Below are 25,188 nucleotides of genomic sequence, written 5' to 3'. Positions count from 1 at the left end.
GCTCTGAATGCTGCACACTCAGGTTCAAAATGAAATGAAATTCCAGCTCGTTGCAGATGATGGCTGTGAACATGACACACAGTTCAGTCTCCCAGCTGCTCATCCTGGCCTCTGCTCTGGGCTTGCCAGAAAGTTCCCTTCTCCCTATCAGAAAAAGGAGATAAAATATTAGAAACTGCTTTATTAGGACAATATTGCTGCTGTGAGACTGGGGAACCCTAAGGCTTGTACTGTTAAAGTCCAGTTGTTTCGTAAGGTCTGTAGGTGCAGCCGTGTTTTCCTGAGCCTTTTTGAAAGGGATAATGAAAAAAACAAAAGATCATGAGCTGGCAGCTGTGGATTTGGTGGATGTCCTAAAGGGAGTGACAGAAAACACAGGGAGAGGAAGTTTTTATGGCAGGCAGTGTGTTTGTGCTTCAGTAACTCAGAGCATCTGTTTGAGCTTCGCCTGCCATGGTGGGTGAGGCAGAATCAGGAGATGTCATGTAACTGGGTTTCCATAAAGAACATGATATCAAACATTCATGAGCAAGGCAAAAATTCCCAGAAAATAAGGTGGTGTCTTTCCAGACTTTTGCAGATGGAGAATTCTTCTGAAAGATGGTCTGCAGTGGTAGGAGAAAATTACTGAAATATCACTGAGTTTTTAGCTGGCTTTAGAAAAAAAGAGGAGGTTTGAGGGATTTTTGGTTGAACCATTAGAGTGCTGCTGTCATTTGATTTATTATGAATGTACAGCAAGAGAGAGAAATAGAAGCTTCTCTGTGAGTGGTTAATTTCACAAATGTGAATTTTTCCTAGCAGGACCAAGAGGGTTTCATTCAACACAGGCTGTTGTGAGGCGCTGCAAATGCCAAATGTCTGCTCTTGGGAGATGGAGAACAAAGTTGGCACCAATAATTAGTGGCTGATTTGGCAAAAGTTGCTGAAAATTGACATCTGAGGGAGAGGTCTTGGGATGATTTAGTAAAACAGTGCAGTTTGAGATTACTTTTGTGATGTTACTGTGCAAAGTGCAGGGGTGATCAGAAGGAGTGTTATGTGGAAAATGTGAAAGAGGAATTTGGTGTCTTATTTAGTTCTTTGTGCTTTCTCTTGAGCTCTTCTAGCATATTATTAGCAGTACAATTATACAGCAAAGTCATTGAAATTAACTAAGGAAATCCGAGATGCCAAAACATAACAAATTTCTCATTTACTACATATGAACTTTGTTTCTCTTCCTCTTTGCTAATGAACGGGTATTGATTTCACTTGGAGGTAACTGTCATTTAGGAGTAAATCCAACATGGGAATAACATTGCACGATCCAGCAAATCCAGCAATTCATCATCCTGGAGGCTGAGAGGCAGAGCAGCACTGGAGGAGGACTCTGTGGGGTTTGTGGTCAGGGGTGTGTGGAGGCATCCCTGCCTGTCCAGGGGCAGCCTCTGGGAAAGAGCACTGGGTGGCAACTTGGGATATGAACCAGGAATCTTGCAGCTACTGTTGTAAATGTTTAGAGCTGTGTTTCTGGTTTTGGGATGGTTCCAGCACCAGCTGGAGCCAGTGTGGCTTTCCCTCTGCTGGGAAGCACATGGGGTTGGTGCCTCAAAGGCACCAGTGCCCAGCACTGGGTGTGTTGTCCTGAAGGGAACAGTGGAGGGCTGAAGGTGATTGTGTATGTGAGGAATTTTTATGCTCCCAAGAAAATTTAAAGTGTTTGGTTGGTGCCTTCTGGCAGTGAGATGACTTCCAGGGAACCTCCTGATAACTTTTCTCAGGAGTTGACAGGACTGTAGGGACTAGAGAGTGACAGTGATGAAGTGAGCAGCAAAGAGGGAGGACAGGCAGTTTTCACTGCAGGGTGGTAGGATCACATTTTGCCTCTGGCTGATTTACTCACAGCAGGAATAAAGGTACCGTGCCAGGAGCTAGTCTGACACATAAGGGAGAGAAATGAAAGCACAAAAGCTCAAGATACCTTGACAGCCAATCACCCACCCAAATAACAGCCCCCCAGCCAGCAGGGCTTCCTGTCCACAACCTCAGTGCACTGCTCAGCCTCTCCCCCTGCTCAGCTGTCCTGCAGTAGCAGCTCTGGTAGCTTTGCCTTGCTGCTGATTGCTTTAGCAGAGAGAACCTGCAGCCCCTGCCAGCCTAAGTTCACTTTTCTACAGAGTTTTAAGATTTATGGTCATATTTTATAGTAACTGTGATTCATCTTATAAATCATTAATATATGATTGCCCCATGTTCCCATAGTGAGTCTCCACTGTAATGGCTTGGTCACTACTTCTGACCACTAGCAAGGGAATTTTAACACTGATGTTTTAACACCTTGATTTTTTCAAGGTGGAGTAAACCATGATGCAGGGCTGGAGCTGCTTGGCAGGTCTGGAGTCAGGTAAAGAGCTGCCTCCAGTGCTGCCAGGCCAGGCTTGTTCACCCTCCATGGCACACCTGGGAGTGACAGCTGGGCTCTGTGAAGAATGAATCCTCATGCTGAATCATGGATACTGACCACACTAATTTTAAGAGCTTATGGCCCCAGGAGCAGAAGCTGCTGGAAGCCCTGAGGATGGCAATGAGAATGTGGTGGTTGTTCTTGTTAGCTACATTAAATTCTGCTGTTTGGGGAGGACACTGGGCTCCATGGGGGTGTTGGACATTCTGTCTGTCCACTGAGCAAGGGGAGCCCTGCCAGGACAGTGCAGAGGAATCCTTGCAGCTTTGGATCTCAGGACAAGCTTGAAACTTGCTGGAAAGTGGCAGGACTCTGTGTCTTTTGGGGGCTGTCCTTTGCCTGGATGTCTCTTCAAGGAGAACAGAGCAGTTCTCACAGCACGAGGCACAGCCTGGGGCCCCAGGCAGTAAGGACTGCTCCATGGGTGCAGGGGATGCCTGCTGTGTGTCCCTCCTGGCAGCCAGAGGCTGGGCAGGTCGGAGTGCTGTTGTCACCTCAGTGGGGAGCTGAGGAAACTCTGCTCAGGCTGCACATCACCCAGGACCTGCTGACACAGCAGCCTGAGGCAGCGCAGCTCAGGCAAGAGCACAGATGTTCTTGTAATGAGCCCAGTGATCTGGTGACTCATTCCCTTCTCAAGCAGACACTTTTGATGTAAAAACTTCAATAAATGGAAATGGAGAATCCACTTTTGTAACATTTCCAAGAGCTGTTTCTCATTTCTGGTTTGAAGGTGAGGGCTTGGGCTTCATCCCTTTGCATCCCATTATATTTCTGTGAATGAATCATTGGGACCTTTATTCAACCCACAGCCCTCTCTGTACTTTTGCTGATCTAAGTGAGTCTTTCCTGACATTTGCTAAAATTGGGAGGTTCTTGGTGGTGGTTCCAGTCTCTTGTAATGCAAATGGTAATAATGATATGAATGCTAATCATTGCTGTTCTGTGGGATGAAATGTCAAGATTCTATGGTAAGTGCCACATTAAGCATGTCCATCCTGTCAGGGAACATGCTTTTCATATCACAGGAACTGTTAGAAATCATTAGTAATGAAGGAGGCAACTGTTGTGCCTGATGGGTTGGTCTTTGACATGCAGTAATTCAAAGTGACATGGAAAATTTGGAATGAAGGATGAAAAACTGTTAAAAAATTGTGGATGTAGCAATAAATGAATTAATCTCATATCTATACTATGTTGCTGAGCTGTAATGAAAATAGGATCCATGACACTACTGTTGGATTGCCTGTGTGTAAATAGGAAAGAACTAAAGTGTTGAGGCTGAGGGGCTGGTTTGGTGGTGGATAACAAAAGGTTGTACTGGCAACTGCACTTACCTTGAAATAGAAGTCTGTGGGCAGTAAGATCAGGTTTTGAAGAACATATCTATCTTTAGCTGTTTTAAATAGAGGCTATCCTGGAGAGCACAGGATCCCTGGACAGTGTATTTCTGTTAGCAGTACTTTTAAGCAACAAGTATTTTACTGCAAACAGCTCCATTCTTGTCATCAAGACATTGGTATGACCTGCTGCTCATTTGGGCCTGTATTTATTAAGCAGTATTACTCTGTAGTTTCTCTCTCACTTAGGCAGTTTTTAATTGACATTTCATTAAACTAACGCTGTTACATAACACTCAGCGCGTAACAAACGCCGCTACTTCAGATTGATCTGAGCTGAAGCCTGAAGCTCTCCTGGCTGGTAGCTCTGTTTGATTTGTTTGATCTGTTTGTCTGTTTGATTTCAGGCTCCAACCTGACTGGTTTGGGCAGTCTTGGCGGGCTCGGCCTCGTGGAGGAGCAGGTGCAGCGGTGGCGGCGCCGCAGGCACGCCGCTGAGGACGATTACAACATCGAGGTGCTCCTGGGGGTTGATGACTCAGTTGTTCAGTTCCACGGGAAGGAACATGTTCAGAAGTACCTGCTGACCTTGATGAATATTGTGAGTATACAGCCCTGCCAGCTGCCCTGTGGGAAGGCTCTGAAAGGGCTGGGGAATGTAGGTTGGGTAAGCCATTTGAATAAGACGTAGCAGATTTTTCTTGTGGCAGGAGATAAAATAACTCTAGGAGGGAAATCCAGGCCACTTTCAGAAAATCCAATAAGGGAGAAGCAAAAAAAAAAAAAAAAAAAAAAAAAAAAGAAAGAAAAGAAGAAAAGGAGCCAAGACAGAAGCTGAGTGAGGAACTCTTAAAATGCTCAAAGTCTTGCTTATGTGCTTTGGTGTGTGGGGACACAAGGTCAGGGGCTCAGGTTTTTGGAAGTCATTATGTTTTAGCTGTATATTCCCTTAACCTAAGCTTCCTGCTGAGGGACACAATTTGGAGAACTGTCTTCAAATAAGGTTCTAACAGAAATTCGAATTGGCTTTTACATTTTTAAAGCTACTCTGCTAAATTCTTTGATTTCTCAACAGCCACTTTAGGTCCCGGGCCACCTCCCTGCTACTTGTTCACACTGCAGTAAAATGTTCTGCACTGTAACATTGAGCTTTCTTAAATTGATTTAGTATTTACTCCATGGCTGACATCTTTAGGTTTCCTTAGTTAAATATTTAATCTTTAGAACCATAGTCTGTGCAACAGTCTATGTAGTGTAGGAGTGATGGAAGGAGACACTAGGGAATATTGCTTGAAAGAATCTCTTTTTATTTCTAAGTATCAATGCAGCAGCCCTGTAGTACCCCAGACAGTAAACAAGGACACTGGTTTTTGGAAAAAAATGAATACCTGAAAAATCATCCCTAGTACCTAAAAATCAAAATGTTTTTTATTCTTTTGCCAAAGAAATAGAAGTAAGTGGTAGCCCCCCTCATAGGCAACTCATTTGGTAATGACTTTCTTCCTTCTCCTTCTCATCTGGAACAGGAGTCTTTTCTCAATAGGACACACTTCTGAAAAAAACTCTGGCCTCAGTGAATGTGTGTTCTTAGTAAAATAGTGTTGAGTAAAAAATTGTAGGTCTGCTCTGTTTTTGACAAATGGAGTCTGACTGCTGAAGTTTCCAGTCGTGTCAAGAGGATGAGCCTGGAGATGACTCCTTTCACTTTGCAAACCACAGAGGCAGAAATCCAGGCTATTAGGTAGATTTGTCTGGGATATAGTTTTTCCAAGATATATTTTTTTAATTATGAAGCTTGGTTTTTTTTCTTTCTTTATTATGTTCTTTTTGCAATGTGCAGAATATCACTGTTTTTCATTTTAAATGAGAGGTGGAATACAATTTAAGAAAATCCCTTGTGTGATATAAATTCAGTTATGACTTTTTATAACAGCATTGTAAATAGTTAAAAACCTGCCCTGACATTAGAGTTATGGGGTACTTGGTGTCTGCTCTGATGGCTGTAAATGCATATATTCTAACAGAAATGACATAGTGAATTTCATTTATTTGTGTGGTTTGTTTCCTCTGAGGCTTAAAACAAAGTCTACAGTGAAACAGATGGTTTTATGCAACTCTAAATTAACAAGTCAAACAGGCCAAACCAGGAATGTGGCAAACAGGCCAAAATAGATTAAACAGGACTCTTTACTTATCATGTCACTTACATCTATTTTTAAGAATTAAAATATACAGTAATGGTAAAGAAGCCATAAATGTTCCAGCTCTGGAATATACTTTTTTCCTAATTATAGTAAACCATCCAAGACACAAATTGCAAGGAATAACAACTCTCCAGCAGCCTGTCTCTGCAAGTGGTTTAGAAAGTGCAGCCTGTGTAACCATCCCTGCAGGGCATGGCAGCTCTTGGCACAGGCAGCAATTGTTCTGTTGAGAGCTCTGAGGTAGAAACATGCCTTTTGGGGACTGAGGATGTGTCCCATGCCTTGTGCCCAAATTCAAGGAGCTATTTGAAATCCCCAAAGCCTCTTGAAAGGCTCTGGATAGTTGCTGGCAGTCATCAGTGCTGTCCTTTCTTTCAAAACCCAGCTGGTTTCTAGAGCCTGTGTTTTAGCAGAGAGCTGGGTGATGGTGACCAGTCCTGTTTGCAGCTCCAGCAGAGAGGCAGGAGGAGTTTGTAACTGCAGATGGTGGTTCTGGGGACCTGTGTTGTGCCAAGGACAGCACAATGCAGAACCTTTCCTTCCCCACAGCAGGGCAGCTCCAGCTCTTGCCCTCATTGCTAGATGGGTGCAAGGTGTAATTCTGTGTGGAACGTGGCTTTGGTCTCCTTTCCTGAGATTCACAGTGGCTCCCCCATTGCCCTTCCTCTCCCCCTTTGAATAGTTGGGGGTTTCTCTTTAGAAAATGAGACCTTGGGGTCCCTGGCTGTTAGGGGTCACATGTGTGCAGTGTGTTTTGATGAGATGTGTAGGTCCAAGGTCACTGGAAAAGAAAAGACAGCTACAAACAATTCCAGCTGTATTTTTAAATCTAATCAGGGATCCTCTCATAACCATCAGATTGTGTGTACCCTGCTGGGTTTAGGATATAATCAATTAGTTTCCTGTAGCAACAAGGCATAGAATCAATTAGTTTTGTACGGTAACGAGGTAGTAAGCATAAAATCAAGAATGCATGGTAACAAAATAAAGTAATTGTGAAGGTATTTACTGGAGATGAGACAGGTGATCAAATAGTTGAATTTCTGAGGTTCCAAAAAATGAAATAAATCTTAGGTCAATTGCTCCTCCTGGGACAAGACATTACTTTCCCAGGAGCAATCCCAGCATGACTGCTTTTCCCACTGTGCTTGATTTACTTGTGTGTGATGGTGTGAGCAGTTGTCCTCAACTAACTCTTCTTGGGTGGAACCCTACCACCAACCCAATCAAAACAATGTGTTTTTTTTCAAGCCCAGTGCAATGACTGTAAATTCAGTAAAATCTGTTTTATGCAGCTTAAGTGATGTGTTACAGTCCACACCTAAATCCATGAAGTGAGAAAAAACAGGGGCTGGGTGTCCTGGCTATCTTGAATAGCTGTGCTAATAATTATCCCAAAGTTTGGAAATGAAGTCACTCCCAAACAAATGGTGATAGATGCCAGAGGATTTTTAACACGTTGGGCTGCAGCCACGTGTCGCTGACTGTGCGCCAGCCGTTCCACTGCAGTGAGCTCGGCCTCTTGCCTCCCCTTTTTCCTCCTCCAGTCATTTCCTCTGACAAAACTCTGGTTTCTCTTGATCTCCTCTCTTCTCTCTGCTCAGCACCATTGGGATTTTTAATCACCTTTGGAAACTATGCTGTTGTTTTTGCCTTGGAGACCCTCGGCTGCCTCTCGCCTGCACCATTTTCATTTGCACGTCATGCTGTGTTTTTTCCTGGGAAGGATATTGGCCTGCACAGTCCTCTGCATTTCCAAGCATGAGCCCACACATTGCACAAATTAACTTTGTATTTATAGCATGCAGAAGCATTTCCACAGAGGAGAGATATTTGGGTGGAATCTTGTAGTTCTGTGGTTACTCAAGAACACAGAAGGTAATTAAATTTCAACAAGAAAGCATCTCAAACCCCCAGTAATTGTATCTGCTTGTACAATTGTTTGGGAAATACTAGAAAAGTGCAAGGCTAGAAGTGGCATTGGAGAATTACCTTGTTGTTTGGGAAAGGAAAGGTTTCCACTGCAGGATGCTCTGTGGGGAGGAGAATGGATGTTATTGAGCTGAATGGCTTGGATGTGTGTGCTGACCACAGGATGAAAAACTGGCTGGGTGGTCAAGTCCAAGGGGTGGTGGTGGATGGAACCAAATCCAGTTGGTGGCCAGTCCAAGGTGGTGTTCCCCAGGTCCAGCATTGTTCAGTATCATTGATTTGGATGAGGGAATTGAGTGAATCCTCAATTCATGTGCAGGTGACACCAAGGTAGGTGTTGATCTGCTGGAGGGCTGGAAGGCTCTCCAGTGGGATCTGGACGTGGCCTCAAGTTGCTGCAGGTGATGTTTAGATTGAATATTTGTAAAAATCTCTTCATGGTTGTCAAGCATTGGAACGGGCTGCCCAGGGTAGTGATGGATTCACCATCCCTGAAGGTGATTAGAAAATATTTGGATGTGGCACTTGGGGATGTGGTTTAGTGGTGTCCTTGGCAGTGCTGGGGTTGATGGTTGGAATCTAAAGGATTAATTGATTCTGAAATGGATGGTGTTGGTACCCAGTCCTGATGCTGAAATTCTCTGTTTCATAACCATCTTAAAAGTAGTTTCCAGGATTAAGCAATTTTCAGAGGTAAAAATCTTTGTTTTCCATTCCTTACTGTAAAAGGGCTGATATTAAAATATTTATATATATTAATGTAATGGATATATGACCAAAATATTTGTGATTCTAAAGCCCATCTCCTCAAAGTAGCTAAGTGCCTAATTGCAGTTATTTCAAACTGAGATAGACCCTAAATAAGAATTATGCCTCTCTCTGGGCTAGATGTATCTGAGTATTTAGTCATTTATCTGCCTTTGAAATCAGTGAGAATTGGTATTAAAAATTAGCTCATGGGACTATATATCCCCCAGCCTTCAAGTGAAACTTCAACTCCAGAACAAATACATTAAACAACTTTTCATTTGAATAACTGAAATCAATGAGAGTTATGCAGCTGGGGGTTTTGGAAAGTCCCTGGAGTCTTTCACCTGCATCTTTCAGCACTACACATGTCTTTGAAATTGTGGCCCTGAGGCGCTGCTGAATGTGTTATCTGTCCTCTTTAATAGGATGTACATGATACCACTGTTATAGATGAGATTTCTGCTCTTGTATCTCTGGCTGATGAGGGATGGAGATTTGCAGGTACAGAACAGCAAGTCCCTAATGAGAGAAAAGGGCAGAAATGCCATTGGCTTCTAACTGTCAGTTGGATAAAAACCTGAAAGCATGTCTAATTCAAGCTGCTAAAAAGAAAGTGATGATTGAATACATTGAAATAATGGTGCTCCCTGTCTTCAGAATCATGCTTTTTAAACTAAAAGGCATTTCTTTTTGACAGCAAGGATAGTTCGATAATGTAGAATTTGAGTGGATTTTTGAAAATTAAATAATTCATAAGCTCCAATGCTCATTATTTAAAATCAGTTTATTTTAATGTGGGCACTTTAAATTTGAACTAACTCTAAGAACTTCCACAAATAACAAATGTAAGTCCAACTCTGTTCATCTGAGGGACTTCAGCTGTCCGTGGCTGAACTACAGCTTGTTTGAAAGTTTAAATATATGTATGTGAGTTAACTCCACATTTTGACTGTTCATTATAAACCAGTAGCTGTGACTGGTGTGAACAGTGTCTGAAGAGTCCTCCATGAGGTTATTTGTGTTCATTATCTTGATTGCCACCCTACAGTGGAAGCTGTAGTTGTGCTTGGGCATTCAGGGGCTGCTGCAGGACAGACCCTCTCAGAACTCTTACAGGTTGTGCTCGTTTTCACTGGGATTTTATTCCCAGTGTCAATGAGGTGAGCATTGCTCATTATTGGTGCCTGGAATGTGCCTTGCTGCCCTATCACACAAGTTTTGGTGCTGTCCTCATTGTAGAGGGTAGGTACTCTTAAAAGATAGATTTATTTTTTTTCCTTTACTCCAAACACTGTCATGAGTTTTAGTCACAAAGGTTTCAGTCAGGGACTTCTGAGTTGTGACAGTGTGGTTTGTGTGATGGAGTGTGGATAATTAGGATCAGCTTTCAAATTCTGGATGCTTTTCTTAAGCAAACCACTTAGATTTGAAGAGGTCACCATATTTATTACTTTGACACCACACCCCTATCCCTTGTAGTAAAGTGATAAATCATTCTGCTTAATTGTTTTATGAAGCTATAGTTGATTTTATTAACATGATCTTGAGACAGTAATTCAGAAAAATACTGAGCCTGTTGGTGCAAAGGTAATTTACAGTGTTTAGAGAAACTTCTCACTGCAGTGTTTTATCAGCAGGAATGAAAACTTCCAAGAGCCTGCGGGAGGAACTAAGAAAAATAAATTAGTCATGAAGTCAGAAAACAAAGTCTATGACCTTTCTAAAGCCAGTGTTACAGGCAGAGATGAGATAGAGACCTGTAACATGAAGCTACCTAGTGCCTTGCCAGCACATCTGCTGGGGAATGTTTTTCATTTTGATCAGAAGAAGCTAACTTGGACTGGGTAACACCTACTGACTCTGACACCAGGGAAGGTAAATCAGGCCTCAGACTCATGTTTGCATAGAAAACAGGAGATTCTTATCTCTGTTTTGCAATGTACACTGCCAAGCTCTTCTAAAACTGCCTGGTGTGTGTGGTTTTGAGCAGAATGATAGTTGTTTTCCAAATGTGAGATCACAGTTTGACCTTTAAGTTTCATGTATGTTGTGTGCTTTCATTCTTTTTTCCTTGTGATGCTCAACAAAGATTTCAGCACAAAAAGAGTCCCTCTATGAGCAAGTGAGGAAATGCCTTGTAAGGACTGTAAAGGGAGACTAGGAGCTCTCAATTTTGACTTATGACTTTCTGTGTGACCATAGTACATCCACCAGAGGAGCTGATCTAAATGTTATTCCTGTGGGATTAAGATAAAGCTTGGGAATGTCAGAAATGCTCATTTGGGATCTTCAAAAGCATAAAGAAGGTGATGAAAATCGAAGAGTACAGTGGCATTTGAAGTAGGACCACAGAAAAATAAAGTGAGAGGGGAAGGTTTCTGGGAGGGTCAGATTACAGAAGTTTGTGCTCAGTATCCACCATGACATTTCTGGTTACTATCCTGCAATTCAAACCAGATGTTTCTTACAGAAATAGACAATCACTGGATGCCCACCAGGCACCGAGGCTTTGCTGCAGATAATTATGATCTGATGAATGAGCTGCATCTCAGACTGGGCTCTAACAATGGCTTGCCAGGAGCTCTGCCATCCCACAGGCAAGGAGCTGATGCTCTCCAGCCTCTCCAGTATTGCTCTGGCAGAGATCCATGGTCCCAGCTCTGCCTGGGAGCACATAGCCATCAGGAGTTCCTGCAGCAGTACTTGTGTGAGGATGCTGGCTGATCAAAGAGCAGGCTAATCAGCTTGGATGGATCAGCAATGTGTGGTGGCTGCAAAACCAGATGACTCTTGGTTTGTGCCCTCTCCAAATGGTCAGCTGTGCCCTCTGATGGCTGCTGGTGCTGGGATGGAGCTGTTTGACCCTGATCAGCCCGAGGTGAGGCCATGAGATGCCCAGGAGGAGCTGAACAGTGCTCACCCGGGCGTGAGGAGCAATCCTGAGCTGCCTCAGGACGAGCCCCATGGTTCATGGCTCAGGAGCTGCTCTAGGATGAAATGATCTGCCTTTTGCACAGCAGACACCAACAAACTCTGCAAGGCTGGGATCTCCTTCCAACTGCGTGAATGAGTTTGCTGATGATTTGCCAAAATATTCTCCTATGGTGCATTGGTTTAATTAGGGATCCAGGGAACCACCTGACTTTTCCTAAAATTCCTGCCAGCTCTATCAGCAGGTAACCTGCTCTGCACCAAGACTAGTAGATCTGCAGGCTGTTTATTACTATTTGTGTTACAGGAGCTTTCAAAATTCTCCTTTAGGATCAGGCCATGCTTTACTCAGTAATCCAAACTTTCCAGTGCTTCTTTTACAAAGCATGAGGCACCTCACAGGTGCTTGGCTTGCCTTTAGCTTTTTGATGTGTTGTATGTGCTTACTGTGCTGACTTGAAACTCGCTCAAGGCAGAAGAATTATAAAATTAGGAGAGAGGGACAGATGAAAAAAGTAAATAAAGTCTTTGTTTTTCTTATGTAGCACCAATCTGTGCCAGCCTGATTTCTACACAGAAACTTTAAATAGAAATGCATGCTTTCCTTTGAAATATCCCAGAAAAAGAAACAAAAGATATCCCAAAATAGTTAGCGAACTACAATGGCATGATGAAAGTCTCTTTGCACTGTTCCACTGTGCTTTGAATTCTTTGAGATATACCCAGCCTTCTTCATCACCCTGTACAAATGCTGAATCACTGTAGGACATCTATCAAGACTGAATTCATTCACTGCCTTCAGTTCAGGAGCTGTGATTATGGGATGGTCTCTTTTTTTCTCCTATGCAGCAACTTAATTTTAGACTTACTGGTCTAAGAACAGCAGGAGATTAACTCCAGCTTTTCTTCTGTTGATATGAACCAGGATGTCCTGGTGAAGTACATGGAGGTGCAGTGCTAGAAAAGTACCTGCAGTCTTTTCCAAGCTGTGTGTATTTATTGCACAGACATCTGAACATGTATCTCCTCTGTCTGGCTCTCTCTGCTTTCAAACAATAAGTCTCAAAGTTGTGAGTTGCTCTCAGGCCTGGAGCTTTCTGATTGCACAGGCTGGTTGGTTGTTTTCTGTCCTATACATTGAGCTGCATTAGCTTGACTCTGCTTTCCTGTTGAAATAAGATGTGGAAATGTGGAGAATCTGAGCTCAGGACTGTGGTGACCCTTTCAGTGTCTGCATTTTCATGAACCTCTGAGGGGACAACATTGACTTGGGTCTTATATCTCTAACAGGTTCCTGAAACAAATAGGTGTGATTTAGACTGTGTGGAAAAAAAGAAAAAGCATCTATTTCAGCATATTATTCATGTGCAGTGAGACAATCCTAGCAACCCAGAGCTCAGCTCAGAGGAAGGTGCTGTGTGAAGAGGGCTTGGAATCATCCTTATTAATGAAACTAAGACCCAGAGCTTTGAACTGGCCTGCTGTGTTCCAGAAAATCCAGGATCCCAGGAGAACCAAGCAGCTTTTTACAGTGCTTGTGCTTTTCTGTTCATTCACAGTTTGTTTGTTAGATGTCATTTGCATGAATAGTCAAACAGTGTTTTAATTCTGTTCCATCAATGTTTTCAAGCCAAGTTTCCCTTTGGCACACAACAGTGATACAGTTGTTCAGTTACTCAATGATTGTTAAAAGAGGCTTAGGTTAAATTCTGGAAGTTAATGAGAGAGTTCTGTGCACCAATTTGGATTATGCTTTATGAACTAATTAAATACTTATTTACATGCTGTGTTTACTGTCCTCTCTACACAGCAGTTTTTGTTTAATACTCATTTCATGTACAGGTAATTTACAGTTTATTTCAACTTTATATCCTTGATGCAAGTGCTCTCTTCCCACACAAAGAGGGAGACAAATTAATATCCCTGCCTCCCTTGACAGCATTTAAGGGTCTTTTTCCTGGGTAAAAGAATTTTTTGTAAAGCAAAATGTGTTTATGTCTTACCTCTTTATAATCTGTGTTGAGCAACGGTCCTCAAAGTAAAAATAAGAGAGTTCTTAAAATTTCAGAATATAAACTTAGTCTTCTAAAGTCCTTTTTAAACATGCAAAGAGATGATCTGATTTCTAGAGGGGTTGTTTACAAAGCAGATTTGAACATAATCAACTCCTGCTACCCCACAATGAAAACAGAAGCCCCTGGAGCCACTCATAGCCATGGGCTCCTCATCCACCATCCTAATCTGAGGAGCTGATTGTTCATCAACCAGTAACAAGCCTGGATCCCAGGCATCCCCCAGAATGTCCCCCAGGTGCCCTGGAGGGTGGGAGCCTCCTCCTGGAGCTGTGGTTCAGCAGGACACTCAGGACTGCTGAAAACTTGGATGCCTACCAGGCATAAAATAAGGCTCTTCTGTCAAAAAAATACTGATGAAATTAATTAAAATTCACTTTAAAATGTCAGTGGGGATTGCTTAGCAAAACCTACACTGATGTATTTAATTTTAATGGTTTTTGAAGAGATAAAATATGGGCCATTAAAACTGGGGCTGATTGAAGTAGCAGGACATTATTTACCAGGTTTCAAATGAAAGGTTCCCTGAAAGTTATTTATTAGCTTGAAATAATGAATCTAGTTTGCAGGAATAAATGGAATCTAGGTCCAGCCAGCAAACAGTTCAGTTTGGTGTAACCTTTACCAAGGGAAGGAGGTTTTAGGGAAGGAACTTGCCTTGCAGGGATCTCATCTGCCTCTTCTAATTTGTAAAGCTAAACCCCTGCCATTTGGCCAAGTCTCATGCAGACTTCATCACTGAATACTTAAATCAGCCTTGTTAACAGTTAATATTTGCCCAGCTTGCTTGTAGCAGTGTTTCCTAAGTAATAATAACTCATCCACATTTCATTCTCTACTCTTTATTTGCAGTTTTCTTTTCAGTGTTCCTGGGGTGATTTCCTCATGTGCGTGTTCAGTTATGTGGCTCTGGTATGAAAAACAAACAAACAAACAAACATAAAATTTTAATCTGCTGGCATTTTTTAGCTTATGTGCTACATGCAAAGTTTAACACTGATGAGTTTTGACACACAACAAAGACAGCCCATGTGCCTGACCAGCTTTTTGGGGGAGGCACATCCTCTTGGCAGAGTGTGATGTGATGGGTCCCAGATGGAAGAGTTGCAGGGAGCAGCTGAGCTGAGCTGGTGAATGGCTCTCAGGAGAGAGGTCCTGTTTCTCTGCTCACTCATCCCCTTCCCTGTGCATGGTCTTGCTCAGCAGAGAGATATTTGGGATTTTGCTTGGATTGCCATGCTCCAGACTGCAGTGGGCACACATGGGTCAGCTCAGCTGCATTGTGTGGGTGCATCATGATACCTCCAATGCAATTAGACTGGCACTTACATACCTGTTAATATGAAGTCTCTGAGTATTATACTTATTTTAAATGATCCCCTAAATTATGGCCTGTTGGGAGACTACAGCAGAGTTTGGAAAAAAAAACACATTCCCTCTCTCATTAGTGGAATTTTTCATGTTTTAAATATGATCACAAAGTGGTGTCTGGCCTAATGACAAAGCATAAAAAGGTACTGACTGTATCACTGCCTTCATAGTTACCATTGTTAAAGCACTGAACTCTTTTGCAGGTTAATGAAATTTATCATGATGAGTCCCTGGGTGCTCACATTAATGTTGTGTTGGTGAGGATAATCCTGCTGAGCTACGGCAAGGTAAGGAAAGGTTAATTTAAATGGAGAATATCAATATCTATAGACTTCATTCTTTAATGAACTGGGCAGTTACTGGGGACATGTATTTGTTTTGTATTTTTGTCTATGTATATTATCCTTACTAGTCTGTGAATCTAATGAACTTCCACATTTATATATATCTGTTTATCATTTAAACTTTACATTTTAAATAATTTCAATTTCTTCTGGGTTTTCCCTATGTCATTTGAAGTTGCTGCTTAGCTCTGGCAGTCTGTCTTTTCAGATTTGTTTGGAATAGTCTATAAATCATAGAGAACATTTTAGTTCCTAAAGAAAACACAGCATGTTCTGGTTCAACTGTATGTAAGTAACAGTAAACACCAGGTCAGCTCTGCAAGATGCTGTGGGCTACAATGTCTTTCTAAGAACTCATTTATACTTGTGCTTGTTATCTGTGGAACTACACATGTGCTTGAAGTTAAATGGGTGCTCTGTGGAATGGGGGCCAGAAGGAAAGAGCTCAGCAGATCAAATCTGTAATTAAAAATATCAAGTCTTCTTTCAGTTTCTGTGGAAGGGGTTGCTCCACAGACAAAATATGTGTAAAGAGGAAAAAAATGTTAAATGGATTTCAAAAGTATTGATCTGTTCAGTACCTGTGTCCTGTTATTGCCAAGTCAACATCAGATTCCATGGAAACAGGACCAGGGAATTTCAAGTATGCTGATAACTGCTTTGGTTAAGGATGTGTGATTTTAATGCTCTCCAATGCAGCATCAGCTCCAGCTCTTCAGAGCAGAGTTGACATCTAATACACCTTCCTGTGACTGGAGCTGCTGGGATTTCCATGTTCATATAGCAAATCTGGATTCCATGATCCATGTCTGTTCATGGGAGTTGCTGGAATGCTGTCAGCAAAGAGCCAGCTCAGATGGTGAAGCTCCACTGGCATTCACCAGCTTGCCCTGCTCAGCACCAGCTGAGAGTTTTCCTTCCTGGTGCAAATGAGGGAGCTCTCAGGTTTAGTCTGGACTCTGCAGGAGACTGATTACCTGGATACAGGTTAAATTTTTCTGTTGGAGCTTCCCCATCTGAGAGCTAAACACACCAATCCATCTCTGCTTTTCCTGCATGATGATGATGATGTAGTTGTAAAAGGTGAAAAAAGTAACATTTGCTATTTTGTAATTGAAAGTTCCTGCAGTGTGTAGCTAACATTGAATTACAAAATGGTTGAAATATGATTGCTGTAATGGCAAAAAATTGATTGCCAATTGACTTACAAATCTCACACAAATCTGATGTTGCAATAGAAGCCAGCAGAATTAGTACCTGAACTAGTCACTTCTTTGCAGTCCTTAGTTCATGGGTGTTTCATAATTGTTATGTGTTTATTATTACTCATCTTTAGCCCTATAGATCTACCTGTGTGTGCTCTGGTAATTTCTGCCAGTTTTCAGATGGCAGACAGTGGCTAGAGCAGTTATCATTCCATCTTAGGAATCTTTGTTTTCTTGTGAAGAGCAAAGCCTTCTCCATTTGTAATTTGAAAGTTATCCATTTCATATTCTTTAGAGAGGAGAGTTGGGGTGGGGGACAGAAGTCATTATTTCTTGGCAGGCCTTTGGCCACATCACAAAAGTGGAATCCAGGTCTCTGTAATCTGCTTGTGGATATTCTGTGCTGGATCCTACACCCACAATCTGCAGGGGACAATGATTTAGCTTCTCAGTTGCCCTGCTGTTTTCAGTGGAATAATTCTGCTATCACAAGCTTGCCCTGAAGAAAATTTTTCTTGCATTTCCGTATCTGATTCTTGTTTACATGAAAGACAATCTATAGCTTTCTAAAAATAGCAAAAAGTAGATCTAAACCATGTAGTTCCAGAGCTCCTCTATTTTATTATGTGGGAACCTTCATGTCATGGCTTTTTAAGAATACATCCTGGTCATGTTTTTAAGGATCCTGATCAGAGGATTAGTACCAGGGAGTAGAAGGTGAGGAGATTTTTCTTTAAAGGTTTAGGATAATTTAGTAGTGGAAAAGCAAAGAGAAGCAGTGTATAGTTCTTATTTTCTGAACCTATTCTGTGGAATTCAAACAAAGCCTTGGATATTTTACTATCCCACACACCATCACTAACAATTCTTAGGAAAATATATATTCAAAATACATAGTATTAAGTAGGGTGCATGTACAAGTTAAGGCAGTGCATGAATGGAACAGTGTGATTGGCTTCACAACATGAAAATGTTTGAGTCTTGTTTGAGTAAGCATTTCTTTTCAAAGCATGGAGCTAATATCTTCAGATTCATTTGCTTCACTGCAGGCAATTTATATATATTATCAAGGGTACCATTTAAATAATCATAATAATTACATTATGGTTCTGTAATTGATGAAGTATGTACCATCAACGTCAGGTTTATGACAGCACTCTCAGCTATTGCCAATTCTCCACCCCTGAGCAGCCTTCTACTGTATTGTGGGGATTTTTTAGATGATTATATTATTTTATACAATATGTCATCTGTTGATAAGAATAATATGGACAATACTTGAGTTGCATAGCAACCAGCCTTCCACTGGTTCTTGCTTGAAGGTACTCCACTCTTTCAAATGTACTTATTTTTTAATATTCTCAAACACAGACAGCTGTGCATGAAGAAGTTTCAGTAATTTCAGGAATAGCATTAATTGCCCTGGTAAGATGAAAAAATGGAAGATATTCCTTAATGATCACGTTCTGAAATTACTTCAGGGATGAATTCAAAAGATCTGACATGGTTTTACTGAATTAGCACTTTGTGTGAGTGGATTTTGAGGGGGTGGCAGGTTGGCCCTGCCAAGAGCCCCAGGCTTGGGCTCTGGCTGGGTGCTGAGTTTGGGGAGCAGGCAGAGTGTGGCTGGGCTGGGGCAGCTTTGCAGGACTTTGCAGGAGCTGCCAGCCCTTCCCTGAATCCCCACTTTTCTCTTGGTGCTTCCAACAAATGATGCACCACAGGCTGATGTGAAGGTTTCAGCTGTGCCTTGCTGCTGCCCACTCATTTATCAGTTCCATCATTAGGATAGAAAAATGTGTTCTGCAAAGGCTGCTCCATATCTGTGTTGGCCTCAGAAGCCACCATGCATTTCTCTGCACTTTCTTGACATTAACTTCCAAATTCACTAGCTCTTTTGAAGTGATGGGATACTGCAAATAAGTAAATAGGGTGCATGCACTGCATTTTTCTTCAAATGGGAAAAAGATGAGCTGGTTTGCTTCTGCCTTTTTTGACTTCAGTAGTAGGTAGATAGGTTCCAAATTTTAGCAACTGTGGATACATTTGAGATTAATATAATTCAATGTTTGTGCAAATTGTTCCACTTAGACCTATTTTGGTTGTAACAGCTCTGTAATCCAACTAGCTCTAGAATACTCAAGGAAATAAGCAAAGCAACCATGAGCACCAAGTGCAGAGGAGGTTGCAAGAGATGAGCTGAGCATGCATTTAAAAACCCTGATTGGTTATTTTAAAATTTGTTTGGAAACATTTAAATACTGAGCACTGCATAAAATCCTCTCATCGCCTCTTTGAGGTGGATGAATAAAGATTATTATTCCCATTTTACAGCTAAAAAAACAAAGATGTTAAGTGTTATTTTCCAAGGCCACACGGAAGGCCATTGGCAGGCTGGGGATAAGACCTCATAAATTCCTGGCTCCAGCCCCACGCTCTGTCCATTGACAATGGTGACTCTGTGCTGATGAGCTGCCCCTGCACAGTGCAGAGGAAAGCACATGGTACCTGGCATGGATGTCATTAATACAGTGATTAATGAAAAAACACTTGGAAAGAATTTTGCAGGGGCTGCAGGGATTTCATTAAATGCAGCCATCAGGGGATTTGTGAGGGTTATTTCTTGGGAAATGTGGATGTGGCAGTGCAGGACAGCCTGAGCTCTCCTTTGGCACATGCACAGGCTGAGTGGCCTGGGTTCAGCCTGGAGCAGGGTGGGATGGGCTGAGGGATGCTGGCTGTGCTCTGTGACATCTGGAAATACAGCCAGCAGGAGAGAAAACTTACACAAGCTGTGAACCAGTGTTGGCACCTTAACAAGTGGTTGGGCTCTGACCATGTGTTAACTTGGTCAGAGTGAAAGAAGAACCAGATTACCACTGCAGAGCCTTTCAAATAGCTTAGAGGAGGGAAGAAAACCTAAATGACTTTGAGATGGCAGTTCAGGAAGAAGGTACTGTGGGGTGGATGCCTGCAACCTCATAGGACAGGACTGTTCAACTGAGGACTTTTCAATTTTGTATGTCTGAGATATTAGCAGAGCCCCTGCTGCCTTCATGTGGGATGGGACTTTACCTTTGATCTTTTCTTGAAATGATGCTCTCTTTGTCTCTGACATCTGACCTTTTCATGTCTAAGCTTGAGGCAAGCAGGAGAGATGTTCTTGGTTCAGTCAGGATGGAAGTGCTGGTTCAGTCTGAGTTAGATTCTTCCTTCTCTCTGTTTCCCAGAGGGCAGCCTTGGAAACACAAATCAGGTTTATTCCTCAAATCTGATGTTTGTCCTTACTATTTTGCTGCTGACCCTGCTGTTTCCCTGGAGGGAAAGGGATGAGCACCTCCACTTACCTCTGCTCTTGCAGGAAGGAGCAAAGACTCTGGCTGAGAGCACCTGTGCCTGGCAATGCAAGGAGGTTGTTAGCTGCACATCAGGGTCATGGAACAGCTGGGCTTGACCTCTGGACATCATCTAGTCCAACTGCCCTGCTCAGAGCAAGGTCACCTGTTGCAGGTTGTTCAGCACTTTGTCCAGCTTGGTTTTTAATATTTCCAGAGGCTCAATAACCTCTCTGGACAGCCCTTCCCAACATTTGGCCACTCTTATGGCAAAACTACAGTAACACTGCTAAAGGCTTTTTTTCTTGCCCATTGCCTCTTCTCCTTTCTCTGGATACCTCTGGGAAGACTGTCTCAGTCATCTTTATTCCCTGTCTAATAAGTATTTATATATATTGAGATCTTCCTGAGCCTCCTCCAGCCTCTCCCTGTACTAGGTAACAATGTGAGTTGAATATCCTCCTTTTCCACTGACCCTGGTAGATGCAGAAGACCTGAAAGAATCATCAGGAATCAAGCCCTGACCTTACCAATGTTTCTGAAGATGGAGTTGTTGACCCCAGCATTTGGCCATATCCAGCAATAAGTTCTGCACAGGCTGAGTTGCAAGGCCAGGACCTACATATGATGTAGCATTTTGGCAGCTGTTTGTATTTTTGCAGTTTCCATATGTTTGGTATGGGGATAAAGAAAAGAGATATTGCCCCTCCTTTTTTTATCTGTGTGAATTGTTGAATTCCCTTATTTACATGTTAGACTTATAGCTTATAATTTCCCAGTATATTTTGTTGGGACCTTGAAGAATGTGGAGCTGGCAGATAGCATAAACAGTGCTTTGTATTCCTGATCTGCTTACATTTATATGGAATTAGAGACTGAAAAATATTTACAAACTGGTGCCATAAGAAAGCTTTACAAATCCTTTGAATGCAAATGTCAGTTTGCTGAATGAGCTAGTTTTGTTAGTTTGGTTACCATGGACATTCAATAATTGTATTTATTTATCTTTTGCCTGTCTTGTTCAGGATGAGAGAATATAGAAGTTCTAATCCAATATCCAATGAACAGTAGAAGTGCCAAGTAGAAGCAATGTAAACAGTGTGTTTTGCAGAAAATTTACACATTCAGCAAGGGAAAGTTATATATGAAATTGTTTTCTGAATGTGTGCACTGCTGTGGTCCAACTTTTCCTACTATAGTTTGAAGCCTGTCATGTTAAGAATACTGCTGCTCCTGGAGCTGCTGAAGAGCTGCAAATCCTTCTCCATTGGTTCTCTTGGAGCACCACCTAATGGATGAGTTAGGAAAGGTCCCAAGCTTCTGACCAGCCTGAATTTCTGAAGTTCTTACCATCAAGTACCTGCTCATCATCACTTTTGCAAAGTGGTACCGAGGGATGCCAAATATCAGATAAATAAAACAGCTGTTGAAGGGGAGATTCCATCCTGTGTGTGACACCAGTGTGTCTTTCACATCGGCCAGCAGCTTGAACATTCTTGAAAGTTTTGGGTAGAGTATAGACTAAATTTGCAGTTTTCTTCTAAGATATCTTTAAGAGTGTTAAAGAAAAAAAAAACTACATATTTCTTCCTTGCCCCACAGTCTCCATAAGCATCTGAAGGATTTTCCAGTCAGCTTCATGAATGATTTGTTCTTCAGTGTGTTCATATGAGAGAGCTGATAACTTCCCAAAGGATAAGACAGATAGCAAAGAAGGTTCAGAGACCTCTCTGGCTTTCAACCATTTCTCACTGCCCTGCTTTGCCTCTTTGTATGAATGGTAGCAGCAACTCACTTGTCTTCTATTTTTTGGTTTTGTTTGTTCATTTGTTTGTTTTGTTTTGTCTTTGTTTTTCTACTTCCAACTAAGAAGGAAGGGAGTGGAGAAGAAATTAAAGCAGAATCAAAGAAAGGAAGGAAAATGTGCAGCACTGGTAGATGTTGAGTTTCCCAGAGAAAAGGCCATGGCCAGTTCTGTAGGGCAGACTGTCCTCGTCACCCTCTGTGGTGTCTCCTTGCCTGGGGGATGTTTTCCCAGCTGAGCCCTTTCCACTTCTTGGCCAACATCTCCATCTGTTTCCATCAGCAGTTCACAGATTTTTTTGCTTTTCTTGCTGCAAGAAGGAAAGTTTCTCTTTCCACTGGCAGTTTTCCTGCTGATCAGCTGAGTAATGCTCTCCACAGGCTTGCTGTCCTGCTTGGAAAGAGATGCTTCCAGCCAGGTCACAGCTCCCAGCCAGCTGCAGGACCTGCAGTTCCTGCCAGTGTGTTCCTTTTGCTGGCCAAGAGTAACACCTACACCTCTTCTCCATGCTGGCCCCCAAACTTCCCCTGTTTGCAGTGTGACAAAGAGGGATTTTCCCTTTCAGCCCTTATTACTGCACACAGCTCATCTCTTTTCCTCTTTCTCATTTGCTTTGTCCATTTAATAAAGGGCTTGGATCTGATGAAACACACATTGACTTCCAAAAGAAAATATTATTATGTGTTATCTGATATCTCTACAAGAGTAATTTTTGGACAACATCCTTCTAAAACATATGACATCTGCCCTGCCTGCTAACAAGTTCTGCCTGGTCCCATGATCTCCTAAGCTACTTTCTTCAGGACAGCAGCATTTATCTGTAAAGGCAAGGCAGCTGGAAAAGTGGGTAATATTTTATCTAAAGGCATGCCTGGCTTAGGAAGTCTTTGATCCAAAGACCATTGGAGCCTTGGAGGTTCTTTGGAGGGAAACACTACCTCTAATTCCCTTCCCTGGCCATACCAGTGCCCACTGTGAGGAGAGGACCATGGTGTTCATGGTTCTTTGGTCTCAGCCAGTGCAGTTGCACAGCACAGACAGCTTGACTTATGTCAAAGTGATGGTTCCCCAGCCATCCAATATTTCCTGTTGAAGCCTTTCTGATTTGCAAGTCTTTGGAAAATTGTGGAAAGTGAAATTTTTTCTCTTCAGGTGAAAATTTGCTAGGAGTCAAGTAGGTTTCTCTTTTCAGGCTGCTGCATTAAGTGAGGAAAGACAAGGGATTAGTGGCCAGATGATTTGAGTGCTCAGTGGACTTGGCAGACTGAGTGTTTCTTCTCACTCTTTGAAGTCCTCCTCACTTACAGACCCTCGACTTGCTACTTACATTTGTAGCACAAGGACACTGAATACAATTGACTTCCTACTGGATGTCTTGTTTCCCTACTTAAAGAGCAGTAAGGCTCAGTTTTTTGATGTTAAAATTGTGTCATTGGCCAAAAAAGTTGGGTCAACTGATACATGTATTCTAGGAGTTGTGTGTTCTCAGTTTTGCCTTTAATGTGAAAGGGTTTTTTTTTCTTTCTCCCTATCATGTTGGATGCAAAAACCCCACAATGCTCCACATTAACCAGCTGGTCCAACCAGCTTGAAGACAAACTGTAAATCCATGTTTTGATAAGTAGGCATTTACCCTGTGAGGACTGAGCCTGTGGTTTTGCTCTTGGAATGGAGCTCAGTGCACAGGGAGGGAGTTGCTGGCTCTCTGCAGATGCCAGTGCAGTGCCTGGGAGCTGCTGCTTTGCTGTGCCAGACTGGCCTGGCCTCTGGCAGACTCCATGTTAATCAGAGGAGTGCTCTAACCTGCCCTCTTTGTTCATTCAGAGACAAATACTTTGCTTTTGTGATGGACTCCACCGAAAACAGTTTGATTTAGCAGGCAGGGAAGAAAGAGATGGCAGAGGAAAGCTATAAAGCAGTGGTTATTAGGAAATAATTGACATTTTATTTTCTGTGCTTTTTTGCTGATCGTGCAAATTCAGGACTTCTTTTCAAATAATTGGATACCCTTAAACAAAGCATATGTTGATGGGGTGTGTGTTTTCATTGTTTGCTGAACAATGTGTCTTAAATGATGTGATTTTTCATTTGGTAGAATGTACACAAGGAGGTTATTATGAAATAAGGAAGTATTAGCAAGCATCAGAAAATATTAGAAAACTTTAGGTTTCTCAACTTAATTTTACAGCATTCTTTGCTTTTGAGTATTGCAGTCAGATTATTTTATTGAGCTCCTTGAAGAAATTGATCTTTTTTTGTGCAGTTCTGAAGAAATAAGAATGGAGGTGATATAGATAAGTTTTGTGTTTGTTTGCTTGTTTGTTTCTGTTTTACCACTGATGGATGTTAATAAAGACCTCAGCAATAGTCAAACCCTGTTTAACTGACTAGGATTCTTACTTGAAGAGCCAGGATTTTGCCCTGTATTAGTGACTCAAAGTTTGTTTAAGTATGTTCTTATAAATATACAAAGATTCAATTAAGGCACCACAACTGTCCCACCATTTAAAATACAGTTATTAGTTCAATTTCCAAGGGAATTATGGCTGGAAGGAGCATGATCCAGCACAGGATTATATTACAACTTTTTCATTCCACAGTGGTATCAGAATCCAAACTGTGCCTCTATTTGGTTTATAAATTTGTTTTTCTGAACATTTGCAGAATTGTAATATCTTAGTTTTGCCAAAATCAGACCTCAGTTTGGCAGACACTTATTTTATCAATTCCAGTTGTTCTTCCACAACCCTTTGAGGATTTTTTTTTGTGTAGTCTATACTCTATGTACTCCATCATGCATTCAATTAGAGGACACGTCAATTGCATCTGTATTTAAACATGAATTGTATTACTTCTCTCTTATTTTTGGCTCTAGGCTAAGTTTTGCTCTACATTAAGTATTTTGGAATGCCAAAAGCCTGCAGTACAGCATAGCATCTAAACTGTAGTGGTTTTTGTTATGATTACAATGTTGTCATGGTAATATAAATTTTGCAAATGAAAAGCCAGGTTCACATCTGTAGTTCTTACAAATCCTGGAAGGCCTGGGACAGGTCAGTTAGTCATACATTTTACAATATCCCACATACAAGAAGCTTGCTAAAGTCTTAGCAGAGGTACAATATCAAGCAGAATTAGCTGAGAGCTCATTAAGAAAGTACTACTGCAAAAACAACAACAAAAAAAGCCAAACAAACAAACAAACAAAAAAAAAAAAAAAAAAAAAAAAGAAGGCAAATGTAATAGTTGGATTTTAAAATACCTTTCTCTTCCTTGCTCAAGAGAACTGCCCTTTGCACCTCACCTAACACATCAGCTCACTGGACCCAGCCAGGCTGTGTCAGCTCTCCACCCATGTAACGTGGTTTACATGGAGAATGGCATCCCACAGGGGGAAGTTGTGTTCCACCTTCTGAATGAACCTCAGCTGAGTAATGGGATAAAGAAAACACAA

The 25,188-nt window shown here is 41.8% G+C and overlaps 1 protein-coding gene across 1 annotated transcript in view; it reads left to right on the top strand.

Annotated features, from left to right (window-relative positions):
- The window catches only part of ADAMTS2 (ADAM metallopeptidase with thrombospondin type 1 motif 2), a gene marked incomplete at its 5' end in the record, with an annotated part of 171,886 nt that overhangs the window by 109,101 nt on the left and 37,597 nt on the right, over positions 1 to 25,188 (top strand). The window contains 2 exon segments of the mRNA XM_079320047.1: positions 4,194 to 4,387; positions 15,250 to 15,333. Coding sequence (XP_079176173.1) covers positions 4,194 to 4,387; positions 15,250 to 15,333 — 278 coding nt within the window.

Source organism: Erithacus rubecula, assembly GCF_903797595.1.
Source record: "Erithacus rubecula genome assembly, chromosome: 16".
NCBI classification, from domain to species: domain Eukaryota; kingdom Metazoa; phylum Chordata; class Aves; order Passeriformes; family Muscicapidae; genus Erithacus; species Erithacus rubecula.
Note: the sequence above shows the minus strand (reverse complement) of the source record. Positions and strands in the feature narration are given on the sequence as shown.